Raw genomic sequence first — 13,252 nt, 5'->3', positions numbered from 1 at the left:
CTCACTCCTGTGATGGTGAAGATGAGCAGTGACGATTAGGCCTCACTTAGCAACGTCCTGGAAGTGCTTAGCAATGTCCTGGCAGCATTCCGGTCAGACTTCATAAGGCATGTAAATGGCCTAAACCTAGGGTTGCCACCTTTCCTTAAAGCCAAACTTGAACAAGGAGGGTAGTAATGCATTGGGCATAGTGTGCCGCAGTGCAGTGGGTGTGGCCAAATTGCTCTTGCTGACATGATTGCCCCCCCCCCCCCCAGTAAGGCCAAACCTGCCCCCAGACAGCTGCCTGCAGCTTCCGAATGGCAGCGGATTTGTGTGTGACTATCTTGGTTACTTGGGGAGCCACAGCCCGATCAGAATAATGTGTCCGGGTTTCAGTCTGCCTGAAATCCGGACACATGATTCCAAACCCTGACTGTCCGAGTGAATCCTGGACAAGTGGCAACCCTACCTACACTTATAGCAAGGGAATTATTCATCTTTAGTCAGATCTGTACAGTTTGTTTAACTACTTAAGGACCGCCCCATGTACATGTATTGAGGTAGGGCAGCCCTTAAGCGCAAAATCATGTACCTGTACGTACTTGCCATTGTCAACTCTGGGGCACATGCGCGCCGCCATGATTGGACACAATGGGAGCCAATCAGCAGGTCCGGCGGCCACAATGGCCGCCCGTGATCATTCGCAGGAGGGGCAGAATGGCAGTCTGCCTATGTAAACAAGGCAGACCGCCGTTCTGTGAGGGAGGAAAATGGAGATCTCGTGTTTCTTCAGAAATGCGGATCTCTGCTTTCCTCCAGTCACAGTCTCCCCCCACAGTTAGAAAGCACTCCTTTTGATTGCCCCTGATGTTAACCCCTTCCCTGCCAGTGTCATTTATACAGTGAAGGTGCATTTTTTTTTTATAGCACTGATGACTGTATTGGTGTTACTGGTCCCCAAAAAGTGTCACTCTGACCCCTTTTACACTAGGGCAGTTTTCAGATGCTTTAGAGCTGGAAATAGCCTCTGCTAAGTGCCTGAAAACCGCCTCCCATTCATTCAAGTGTGACTTTTCACACTCGGGCGTTGCATTTGTAGGATGCTCTGAAAAGTCCTGCAAGAAGCATCTTTGGGGTGGGTTGAGAGCATTATATTTAGAGCTCCCAAAATGCCCTGCTCATTGGAACGAATGGGCAGCAAATCTGAAGCGCCTGAAAAGCACTTTGGAAGCGCCACAACACGGGAATTTTTAACCCCTTCTTTGGGGTTAAAAGCACCCCGCGAGCAGCCGAAAAGGTTAAACAGCTGTGAAACCCCACTAAAATCAGTGTGAAAGGGGTCTCTGTATCAGATTTGTCTGTCGCAATGTCGCAGTCCTGCTAAAAATCAATGATTGCTGCCATTACTTGTAAAAACAATAAAAATAAAAGTCCATAAATCTATCCCATAGTTTGTAGATGCTATAACTTTTGCGCAAACCAATCAATATACGCTTATTGGGATTTTTTTTACCAAGAATATGTTGCAGAATACATATTGACCTAAATTTATGAAGAAATCTGAATTTTTACATTTTTTTTTATAGGATATTTTTTATAGCAGAAAGTAAAACATTTTTTTTTGTTTTTCTTTCAAAGTTGTCGCAATTCTTTTTGTTTATATCGCAAAAAATAAAAACCACAGAGATGATCAAATACCACCAAAAAGAGCAATTTGTGGGAAAAAAAGACTTAAATTTTATTTGGGTACAACATCGCACGACCGCGCGATTGTGCGTTAAATTAACACAGAGCCGTGTCTCAAAAAATGCCTTGTTCATTAAAGGGGTCGGAACCTTCCGGGGCTGAAGTGGTTAAAACTACAAACATTCCTTAACTGCATAAGCAAATTTTTTTTCAAAAGGTGAACTATACTTTCAAATAGGTCCTCACATTACATAGTTCAGTAAATAAGTTGAGTTGCTAAAGGGATGGTACGGGATTGCACAGTCAGAATGTAAAGAGTATAGCCAGGTGTTACATATTAGGAAAAAAAAAATGGTCAAGGCTTCCATTTGCCTTGAAATGTTGTCTGACCCTTCCTATCTGCTCAGACGTATACTGGAGAGTTGTTGATGTGAACAATGCCTTGTGACATATCAAAACCTAAAAAAAATGGTTAAATATTGCAGTTTACCTGTCCTTGGATGTGGTGTCTGCATGCCTGTTGATCCTGCTGGAAACCTTGTATCCTAACTTCCTGTGTACTGTACTGAGATTCCAAACTATTTTTTTCTCAGCTTTTCCTCTTTTGAACTACAAAACGCTACCTATAGTACTAGCTTCTTATATGATGAAGGCGAGAGGAGGAGAGGTATTTGCAGCCAAAATCAGGTGAGCAACTTAGGGTGACAACACTGCTCCTCCATAGATACAGTACAGTTGTCACCCTAGGAAAAGAAGGGATTTACTGACAGGATCACCAGGTGAAAATAAAGGGGGAACAAAATGTAAAAACTTTTTACTTTTTTCAAAAAGTAATGCAAAACGAAGATCTGGTAGGCTACAGTATATTACATGTGCCATGATACATGTAGTCCATAGTGTTTTAGTACAGCAACGTGTGGTTTCAAAGGAGAGTGTGGTGATAACCTCAATGCGGATGAGATTTTTTGTCTTTAGCTTCGTAACCTCCATTTTCAACAGTGTTTTTCATTTCAGATCAAACAATAAAATAAATAAATAAATAAAATAAAAGATTCTCCGTATCCAACCACAACAAAATGCTAAATAATGTTGCAGCTCACTGGCTGTGTGATGTGCACAGCATTTCCAAGTGCCTACAGTATGTTTTGCTCTCAGAATTTGACCCTTTTGGTCCAAAAAATCCAGCATTCCCTACACATATTTAAACACCCCTGCCAAGGCATCCGTCACACACCAGACCGCTTACCTTTTCTTAATGGTTAACCTGTTCTAAAAGAGTAACACCACTTTCGTTGGGAGGTAAACGATCCCCTCTTGGTAATCTATATACATTGCAAGGATTTTAGCAAACGTTGTAGCAGCATTCTACCTGTTTCTTTTCTAAAGCCTGGTTCGCACTAGTAAGATTTCAGATACGACTTGAGTCGTACAGAAAAAAATGCACATGTTAGCAGGCACATCATGGATCATCAAATACATCCAAATCTTTTTGGAAGAATGATCACATCACAGAAGATGCAGTGCAATGTTTTGGAGCCGCACAGGACCCCTTCGCTGGGCATGTGATGATCTGTGTTGTGTGTGTTTTCTGTAATGTGGTCATTCTTCAATAAAGATGTGGATATATTTGACGATCTGTGGTGTGCTGGCCAATATGTGCATTTGAACTGTGATGGCTCCAGTCCCAGCTGGTTGTTGCTGCAGCACCTGTTAATCCTAAAGTCTTATCCAGGAATGTGTATGATGGGAAAATCGATGTTGCTACTGAATTGCACAGTATCACATGACAATGGAAATTGCATTGTTTTCAATGGTGATAACCCGCATCAATTCAACTTAGCACAGCATCATTTTGAAACGGGGCCCTGTGCTACTTTGGTGCGATTCTAGCACAGTTTGGCCCCATAGAATATGTAAACTAAATCCAAAATGCAACCAAGTGGCACTACATAATCACACTAAAAAAATCAGATCAAATCTCAGCCGTAGTAGTGTGAACCTAGCCCTAGAAAAAAGGTGTATGTTCAACTATATCCTTGGAAGGCTAATTCCTGAATGAGAGTGCCTGTGTTCAATCTCTCTGCTGATGCATTTGCAGTATTCAAATGAGGAAAGTTACAGTGTCTGCATCCCTTTAGAAGCAATTAACCCTTCGAAATCTCACCAAAAATATAATTCCTGTAGCAGAGAATGAATGGAGCCATTCATAACAGTTCAAATTATTATTATTATTATTATTATACAGGATTTATATAGCGCTTTACAACATTGGGGTAGACATTACATTACAATACAATACAATACAATTCAATTCAAGACAAGGGGAATCAGAGGGCCCTACTCATTAGAGCTTACAATCTAGGAGGGAGGATCAAGTTATACAAAAGGGTAATAGCTGTGGGGGATGAGCTAATGGAGACAATAGGGAAGTTGTTAGATGGAGGCAGGATAGGCTTCTCTGAAGAGGAAAGTTTTCAGGGATCACCTAAAAGTGGATACATTTGGAGACAGTCTGACAGATTGGGGTATTTACTGCACTGGTGATAGTATGTAAAAAATAAATTGGTGGAAAAAACACCCACATTTTTATTTAATTTCCTAATTTTCCAAAAAATTACAACTTCAAAAAACTCACCATGCTTCTTACTAAATACCTTGGACTGTCTCCTTTCCAAAAAGTGGTAATTTTGCGGATATTCGTACTGTCCTGGCATTTTCGGGCCTCAAGAAATGAAATAGGCCATCAATACAGCAGGACTCATCAATTTATATATATATATATATATATATATATATATATATATATATATATATATATATAATATAATCTTTCATAGTTTGTATGTGTGTTTGCCACAAGGAACAAAATTGGATTTTACTGGCACATTCAGACGATCACAACGTTTTGTTTCAGTAAAATTAAGAATTTTATTAATATCTGTAAAAAAAAATTTAAATATCAGTATGGCAAAAATGTTTGCTAATACAGAGACAGGTTGCATCATACTTTGTCCGACGTGTTTCAGAGTAGCCAGGTCTCATTCATCAGAGGCTTGTAGAATGTCACATCTAATCATCTGAACAGTAATGCAATTCACAATGCCATACTAGGTTAAAAACACTTAGTCATTAAATTCTCTTATCCTGCCCAGTGTCCATTCAAATGAAGCAAAGAATAAACTGCAGATTAAGGGAAGCCAAGACGACCACTGAGGCCTAGGTTGCCCATCCAGATGTAGTAAAAGAGATGAAGTAAGCACCTGTGTGTATTCATAATGGAGGGCAGGACGCTCTCATAACAATGGTGATAGTATGTAAAATAAAATTGTGGAAAAAAAAACCGCCAAACTTTATTTAATTTGTTAAGTTTCCAAAAAATTGCAACCAAAAAATTACAGCTTCAAAAAACTCACCATGCCTCTTACTAAATACCTTGGAGTGTCTATTTTGTCCTGACATTTTAGGGCCTCAAGAAATGAAACAGACCATCAGTACATATAGACGGTGCTATTGCAGGCAAAAGTAGCCGATTTGGCATGCGATTTGACATGTCAAATTGCATGCCAAATCACTGCAATGTGAACCTAGGCTTAACACACACTAAAAGAAAGCTCTATTTGAAAAAAAATTACATACATTTCATTTGTGTACAGTGTTGCATGGCTGGGCAATTACCAGTTAAAGTAGAAAATAGCAAAAAATGCCCTGGTCATGAAGGGGGTAAAACCTGTCGGAGGTCAAGTGGTTCATTTGCTAATTTTATTTTTTTAATGAAAGTATTTACGGTACCCTTTCACACTAACAGAGTGGCTGTGTCAGCGGTAAAGCGCCGCTAGTTTTAGTAGCACTTTACCATCATTTTAGTGGCACTTTTTAACCCCCGCTAGCGGCAGAAGAAAGGGTTAAATGCGTCAAAGAGCACTGCTGCCGGAGCGCTTTGCGAGTGCTTCGGCAGTGGTGTCCATTGATTCCAATGGGCAGGGGAGGTGGAGGAGTGGTGTTTACACTGCTCCAAAGATGCTGCACTCGGGCTTTTACACTGGGGCAGCAGGGGAGGCATTTTTGGGCGCTATTTTTTTTAGCCCTTTAGCACCTGAAACACACCTCAGTGTGAAAGAGGTCCTATAGCTGAAGTCTGGGTTTTCTGTCATTAATAATAGGACAAATGATTGTTTTCAGTAGTTGTGAAGTATTTTGTTATAACAGGCATTTATTCTAGGCAACATAAAGACAGCAAACACATTTTATTAAGGAATGTTTTAATCCAAACACACACCAAGAATTTCATAGTGCATATAGCTTTTTGAGTGCTTTGTTTTCTAACGTGGCAAATACAGATGTAATTAACAGAGATAATATAATAAACTCGAAGATAACAACAGGGCCAGAATCTTGGAGAATGCTGCGTCCGTCGTGTCACCTCTGTTTTTGTCTTGCACAAATAGTGCTGGATTTGTTGCAGCCTCTAAAACAAGATAATAATATTTGATGAACAGAAATATGAAAACAGAAACATAATTGCTACTAATCACATTTTAATGGCTTTATATTCCTACAGTTGTAAAGAGCACCTACAGTTTTTTGAACAATTTACTTCTATAAAGCAGGTTAGGAAAGGTGAAGGCAAGAAACCCTTTGATATTATTTTTACTTATTATGTAGGTTTTATTGTGTAGCACCCAAGATAAGTGCTAGGATTGGATAGAATTAGTATGTGTTTTGATAGGCAAATTTAATTGCCACTCCGTAGCCAGTATGGCTTTGATTTGTTGGGTAAAACCATAGTTTGCTCACTGTAATCAGTGCAGCTGAATTCTGCTAGTCAGGTCTGCTCAGTGTGTTCAGCTGCTGACAGTCTGATGGCTCCCTCTGCATCCAGAGAGCTTGAGAAGTTTCTGGATGATAGGTGTGGAGCTATGCAGATGGCAGTGCGAATATTGATACAACCCTGGCCAATCTTAGAGAGACAGGCTCTGAAGGCATACTGGGAGACTGTGAACAGTATATTCTGTGATTATATGGAGCTCAGGGTCTTTTTCTGGAGAGGATTAATCCAGCCTGGAGGGCACGCTGCCCCTCCAGGCATTGCTGCTATCTCTGCTGTTGTGAGGCCTCAGGTGGGTGACCTGAGGGTCTGGGATGCTGGGACCCTAGAGCTAGAAGGGGAGCTGCCTGCTGCAGATCTAGTCTGGTATCACCAGAGTAAGGTGTCTCTTGGAAGTAGGTAACCAACTGTCCTTGGGCCTTGTGTGAGTAAAGATGCTTCTAAGAGATCTTGGGTACCTGTGTGCTGTTGCTACCCCTCTTGTGTTAGACAGCCAGCTGTGGGTCTAGTTAAAGGGCACACGGGCTGGTGTCCTGAAGAAATGTTTCCATCTAATCTTCAACTTAAAGGGACTCTGCTCTTGTGGCACTAACAAAGTTTACAGTTAACCTCTACTACTGCTACTTTAAAGCTAAAGTCTACTGTTTGTTACAAGCACAGACTTTATTACAGCTTATCCAGAAAGAGAATACTTAGTCCTCAGGTTGTACATAGTTCCTGTTTATGGAGTATTCCACTAAATTCCTTCAACCCTATCCAAGTTCTCCAAAAATAAAACAACAAAAAACAACACCACTAGAGAGGCTCATTCATGAGCTTCTTCAATGACCAATGTGCCTGGCTGCAGGGACAAAGCTTGTGGAGAAGACCTGGAAAGTATTCCTGCAGCTCCTACAGAAGTAGCTCTACAATTGTATTTTTTTTTTAAATAGATAACCCTACCTCTGACTCCTATACATCTTTGAATGTGCATGCTAATAAGCTGTAAGGCCTCATGCGCTACTCAAGCCCTACTGAAATGTACCAAAAAGGTGCATGTAGCAATACTGGTAGCACATGCAAAATTAATAGGACCACAGCACACCAACATATATAATGCACATTACTGCATCAAGGTGGCGTGAGCAGGCCCTTAGGCAATGTTTCCTCTGTCTGCTGGTCTCAGGAAGTAAGAGATATTTTGATGTCTCAACTGTGCTGCTCACTGTTCTCCTTGCTGGAGGCTCTGACACGAGGAAGCAAAACCCTGCTCTACCAAGATGGCCAACCCTCTGAAAAAAAGGAAGTATGCAGAATAAGGCATGGTGAGAGCCGGTTCACACAGGGGCAACACGACTTCCAACGCGACTTTTGGAGGCAACTTGGACACGACTTGTCAACACGACTCGGGGGCGACTTACAACACGACTTTAGGTCGCCCCAGGCCAGGCAACTTTTGCCGTGGCCAATCAGAGAATGAGCTCTCAAAGGAGGAACTCCATGCTAAATTAAAAAAACAAAAACGGCGTGGGTTCCCCCTCCAGGAGCATACCAGGCCCTTGGGTCTGGTATGGATTTTAAGGGAAACCCCTATGCCGAAATAACGGCGTAGGGGTCCCCCCCGGATCCATACCAGACCCTTATCCGAGCACGAAGCCTGGTCAGTCAGGAAGGGGGTGGGGACGAGTGAGTGCCCCCACCCCTCCTGGACCGTACCAGGCCGCGTGCCCTCAACATGGGGGGGTTGGTGCTTTTGGGGAAGGGGGGCGCCCTGTGTCCCCCCCACCCCAAAGCACCTTGTCCCCATGTTGATGAGGACAAGGGCCTCTTCCCGACAACCCTGGCCGTGGGTTGTCGGGGTCTGCGGGCGGGGGGCTTATCGGAATCTGGGAGCCCCCTTTAATAAGGGGGCCCCCAGATCCCGGCCCCCCATCCTATGTGAATGAGTAAGGGGCACATCCTACCCCTACCCATTCACCTGGGGAAAAAATGTCAATAAAAAACACAACACAAGTTTTAAAAGTCCTTTATTAAGCAGCTCCGGGGGTCTTCTTCCGATGTTGGGGGGGGGTCTTCTGACGACTTCTCCGCTCTGTTCGGCCTCTTCTCCTGGTGTCCAGCCTCTTCTCCCGCTCTCCGGCGTCTTCTGCCGGGCTCATCCGCTGCCTTCTTGCAGCTCTTTTACTAGCAGAGGAACCCGGTCTCCTCCGCCCTCTGTCCTTCTTCTCTCTTCTTTCTTCCGATGCTGACCCGGCACTGTCTTCCGCTGTACTGGCTTGTGCGACTTATATAGGTATGGGGCGTGGTCACCGGATGATGTCACACGGTGGCCCGTCCCTTTATGACGTCACAGTCCCAGCATACCCTGGGACTGTGACGTCATAAAGGGGTGGGGTCACCATGTGACATCATCCGGTGACCACACCCCATACCTATATAAGTCGCCGCGCACGTCGCACAAGCCAGTACAGCGGAAGACCGCGCCGGGTCAACATCAAAGAAGAGAGAAGAAGGACAGAGGGCGGAGGAGACCGGGCTCCTCCGCTAGTAGAAGAGCTGCAAGAAGACAGTGGAGGAGCCCGGGAGAAGACGCCGGAGAGTGGGAGAAGAGGCCAAACAGAGCGGAGAAGTCGTCAGAAGACCCCCTGATGTCAGAAGAAGACCCACAGAGCTGCTTAATAAAGGACTTTTAAAACTTGTGTTGTGTTTTTTATTGACCTTTTTTCCCCAGGTGAATGGGTAGGGGTACGATGTACTCATTCACATAGGGCAGACCCCGACAACCAATGACCAGGGTTGCCGGCAAGAGGCCCTTGTCTTCATCAACATGGGGACAAGGTGCTTTGGGGTGGGGGGTGCAGGGCCCCCCTTCCCCAAAGCACCCCCATGTTGAGGGCACGCGGCCTGATACAGTCCAGGGGGGGGGGGGGGCGCTCGCTCGTCCCCACCCCCTTCCTGACCGACCAGGCTTCATGCTCGGATAAGGGTCTGGTATGGATCTGGGGGGACCCCCACACCGTTTTTTCGGCGTAGGGGGTTCCCCTTAAAATCCATACCAGACCTAAGGGCCTGGTATGCTCCCGGAGGGGCAACCACGCCAATTTTTTTAAATAAATTTGCTGTGGAGTTCCCTCTCGAGAGCTGATAATTCTGTTGTGAGAGTCGCCTCAATATAGACGGAAATCCGACTTGGAGGCGACTTCCATTGAAATCAATGGGTACCGGTCGCCTACAAGTCAGATGCAAGTAATACAGGAACCTTCTCTGAAGTCGGAGCAACTTCAGTAGTGTTCATTAAGACGGCTCTCATTCACTGAGGCCGCGTACACACGCGGGGACTGTTCGCTCAACTTTGTCCGTCAAACAGTTTCAGCAAACAGTCCGCTCAAAATTAGCATGGACGGACTTGCCCACACACGACGAACGAACAGTTTGCTGAAACCGTGCGCGATGACGTGAACGGCACGTACGACGGGACGGAAAATACGACGTCCTATACACTGCATTACAACTTTCGGCGTGTAAATCCTTTCTGAGCATGCGCGGAACTTAGTTTGACGAACAAGCCTACACACGAGGGGACTGTTCGCTGAAACCAAGTTTCAGCGGACAGTTTTTCGGAATTTCCGAAAAACTTTGTTCAGCAGACTGTTCGCTGAAACTGTCCGCTGAAAGCCCACACACGGGCGGACTGTCCGCCGAAACACTGTTCAGCGGACAAAGTTGGGCGAACAGTCCCCGCGTGTGTACGCGGCCTTACATTGATTTTTACATGTAGCGCGACTAGGGGCGACCTGAAGTCGGATCTGAGTTGCCCCTGTGTGAACCGGCTCTGAGTCAGTATTAGGAAATAAATCAGCAGCAGGAAGGCCACAGGAAAACTGCCGTCCTTTGCTCTCTGCTTGACTTTTTCTGAGCACAGCTTTTAGTGTTGAGTTCCTCTTTAAGAAAACCGTATGCCATAATGCCAAGAATACTGGTAATAACCGTATGTCATAATACCAAGAATACTGGTAAAATAGAATTTGAGTTTGCGTACAGATTTAAGCATTCTCAGTGGAAAGTATCTGCCTATGGAGGCAAAAAAACACCCCTGGCCCCAAAGGGGATAAAGGGAAGCTCCAGTCCCCATAACCATTTTTTTAAAAGCTCCCCATAGTTGCTACAACTTCTACTATAATATTTGCATAATGTTAGTAATATCTTCCAGCTTCTTTCCTAGAAATCAATAAAATATTACTTGATCTCGCAAGTAAGACCATCGAAGTTGTGGGCATCTGAAGCATGCTTGTGTCTATTTCCAGGATAAGGTACAGCTGGCTACCCAGCATGCACCTTCCAAACTCGCCTTCGCAGTTTCTTCATGACAGGTTGCCATAGTGCTGTGCAGTGCCACAATCTTTGCCCCCATCATAGTGGTGTGCACCATTAATTTCCAGAACCATCTCAATTTACTGTTCCTGCTGCTGTCACCTATGCCACCACCGCTCGGTACCCGGTATAATGACAAGAGAGTCCACAGTTCAAAAATGGCGCCTAACTCTGCCTGGCATCGTGTCATTTCCAGTTTTGAAATAATGTGATGCAAAGGATGCATTTTGATTCCTGGAATTGATGACGCTGTTATCCCAGGAGCCAACAGGAGAGCGGAAATTATGTACCTTGCCGCAACAAGGTGGGCTGGAAGTGAGGGGATTTGTGAAGAAAAAAAGTATTTCAACAAAAAGTAATGGCACATGGATTGGCTACCAGTGGGGTCATAGATGGGTGGAAGGTTAAGCTTAAAAGGACAAATGCAGACTCACCTATCACTTCCCTGTCCACAACAATTTTCTGTTGCAGTGTCTTGATCCCATGCTTGTTCTGTGCTATGCAGATGTAGAAGCCTTCATGTGCACTGGTCACCTCCTTGATCTGTATAGTCCTGTTGTCATTAAGGAATGTGACATGAGGCGTCTGAGGATGCCAGCTATAAGTTGGAGTGGGTACTGCATCTGCCTCACAAGTCAATGTTATATTTGCCCCTTCCAGCACAGGAATGGAGGGCTGCACAACAATGCTCAGTATTTTAGGCTCATCTGAAAGAAAATGAAACAGTAGAATGTTAACAATGGATGAAAAATCAATGCCCGGAGCACTCGATTTTAGCCTTGCTTAGGGCAGCATAAAATCAAAATACGCTACTGGTCCGTTATCCCTGGGGAGACCGATTTACAAGTATCCAATACTTGCAATGCCTCCTATTCCATATCATCAACTCTCTGTGATACTTACACTCTACAGACACTGTTACTGGTTTTGTGACGGTGTCAAAGTTTGTGGCTCTACAAATATACTCTCCGGACATATTTCTCATTGCTGTGAATGTCTCCGTGACCTTATAGATGGTGTTGTTTTTCTCACAGGTTACGGTGGGTGGAGGGTGTCCTTTGGCCTGGCAGTTGAAGCTGTTCTCCTGTCCCTCAATCCACACCAACTTGTCAGAGCAGTCTGTGAACTCAGGTTCAGCTGGAAGACAATGACAGAAAATGGTAATGAAGCATCAATCTTAGTAATGTGATAAAAAAAATGTAAGACATATCAAAATTAGTATTTGGCAGCGCAGTATGTTAAACCAGCATTTCTCAATATTTTTTTCAGACATAGCACTCCATGCAAAATTTCAAGGCACCCAGTCTAAAATGTAAAAAACATAAAATGGCACTTATCAATGGGAGCAATGCACACAACTTCCCTGGTAAAATTAACTTCATATTAGAGATCTCCCATCATAGTTAAATACTAGGTGCGGTTGAGAAAAGACACAAGTCCTTCAAGTCCAACCTATGCGTGTGATTATATGTCAGTATTACATTGTATATCCCTGTATGTTGCGGTCATTCAGGTGCTTATCTAATAGTCTTTTGAAACTCTCGATGCTCCCCGCTGAGACCACCGCCTGTGGAAGGGAGTTCCACATCCTTGCCGCTCTTGCAGTAAAGAACCCTCTACACAGTTTAAGGTTAAACCTTTTTTCTTCTAATTTTAAAGAGTGGCCACGTGTCTTGTTAAACTCCCTTCCGCAAAAAAGTTTTATCACTATTTCGGGGTCACCAGTACAGTATTTATAAATTGAAATCATATCCCCTCTCAAGCGTCTCTTCTCTAGAGAGAATAAATTCAGTGCTCGCAACCTTTCCTCATAACTAATATCCTCCAGACCCTTTATTAGCTTTGTTGCCCTTCTTTGTACTCGCTCCATTTCCAGTACATCCTTCCTGAGGACTGGTGCCCAGAACTGGACAGCATACTCCAGGTGCGGCCAGACCAGACCTTGTAGAGACTTTTTTAATGCATACCAATATTCTGTTTGCTTTGTTAGCAGCAGCTTGACATTGCAAACAGAATATTGGCATCATGTCAGAGGCCCCCCATCACATTGGAGGCCCCCCTTCATGGCAGAGTCACCCCTATACATGAGAACCTCTCATGACATCAGAGTCATCCCTACACATCAAAAGCCCTCTATACATGAGTCCTCCCATCACATTAAAGCCTTCCCACCACATCAGAGTCCCCTTAATCAGAGAGGTTCTCAATCACACAGCTGCCCCATAACCGAGTTCCCCCATCACAGAGCACCCCCATCACAGAGCACCCCCATCACAGAGCACCCCAATCATAGACTCTCTCAGTCACACAGCCCCCCCATCGCAGAACGCCCAAATTACGCAGTCCTTCTATCATAGAGCTCCCAATCACACAGTCACACCCTCTTCATATCAGAGCCTTACCAGCAGC

General features: G+C 44.3%; 1 protein-coding gene across 1 annotated transcript in view; it reads right to left on the bottom strand.

Annotated features, from left to right (window-relative positions):
• Positions 1–5,910: 5,910 nt before the first annotated feature.
• Positions 5,911–13,252, bottom strand: part of LOC143961067 (intercellular adhesion molecule 5-like) — a 53,965-nt gene continuing 46,623 nt past the window's right edge. The window contains exons 3-5 of the mRNA XM_077470208.1: positions 11,747–11,980; positions 11,278–11,550; positions 5,911–6,133 (exon numbers count right to left, since the gene is read on the bottom strand). Of these exons, the coding sequence (XP_077326334.1) occupies positions 6,012–6,133; positions 11,278–11,550; positions 11,747–11,980 (629 nt within the window). The 3' untranslated portion in view covers positions 5,911–6,011. The remainder of the gene's footprint in view (positions 6,134–11,277; positions 11,551–11,746; positions 11,981–13,252) is intronic.

This window comes from Lithobates pipiens, unplaced genomic scaffold (genome assembly GCF_037356315.1).
Source record: "Lithobates pipiens isolate NorthernLeopardFrog02 unplaced genomic scaffold, aLitPip1_a1.2 Scaffold_8, whole genome shotgun sequence".
NCBI classification, from domain to species: Eukaryota; Metazoa; Chordata; class Amphibia; order Anura; family Ranidae; genus Lithobates; species Lithobates pipiens.
Note: the sequence above shows the minus strand (reverse complement) of the source record. Positions and strands in the feature narration are given on the sequence as shown.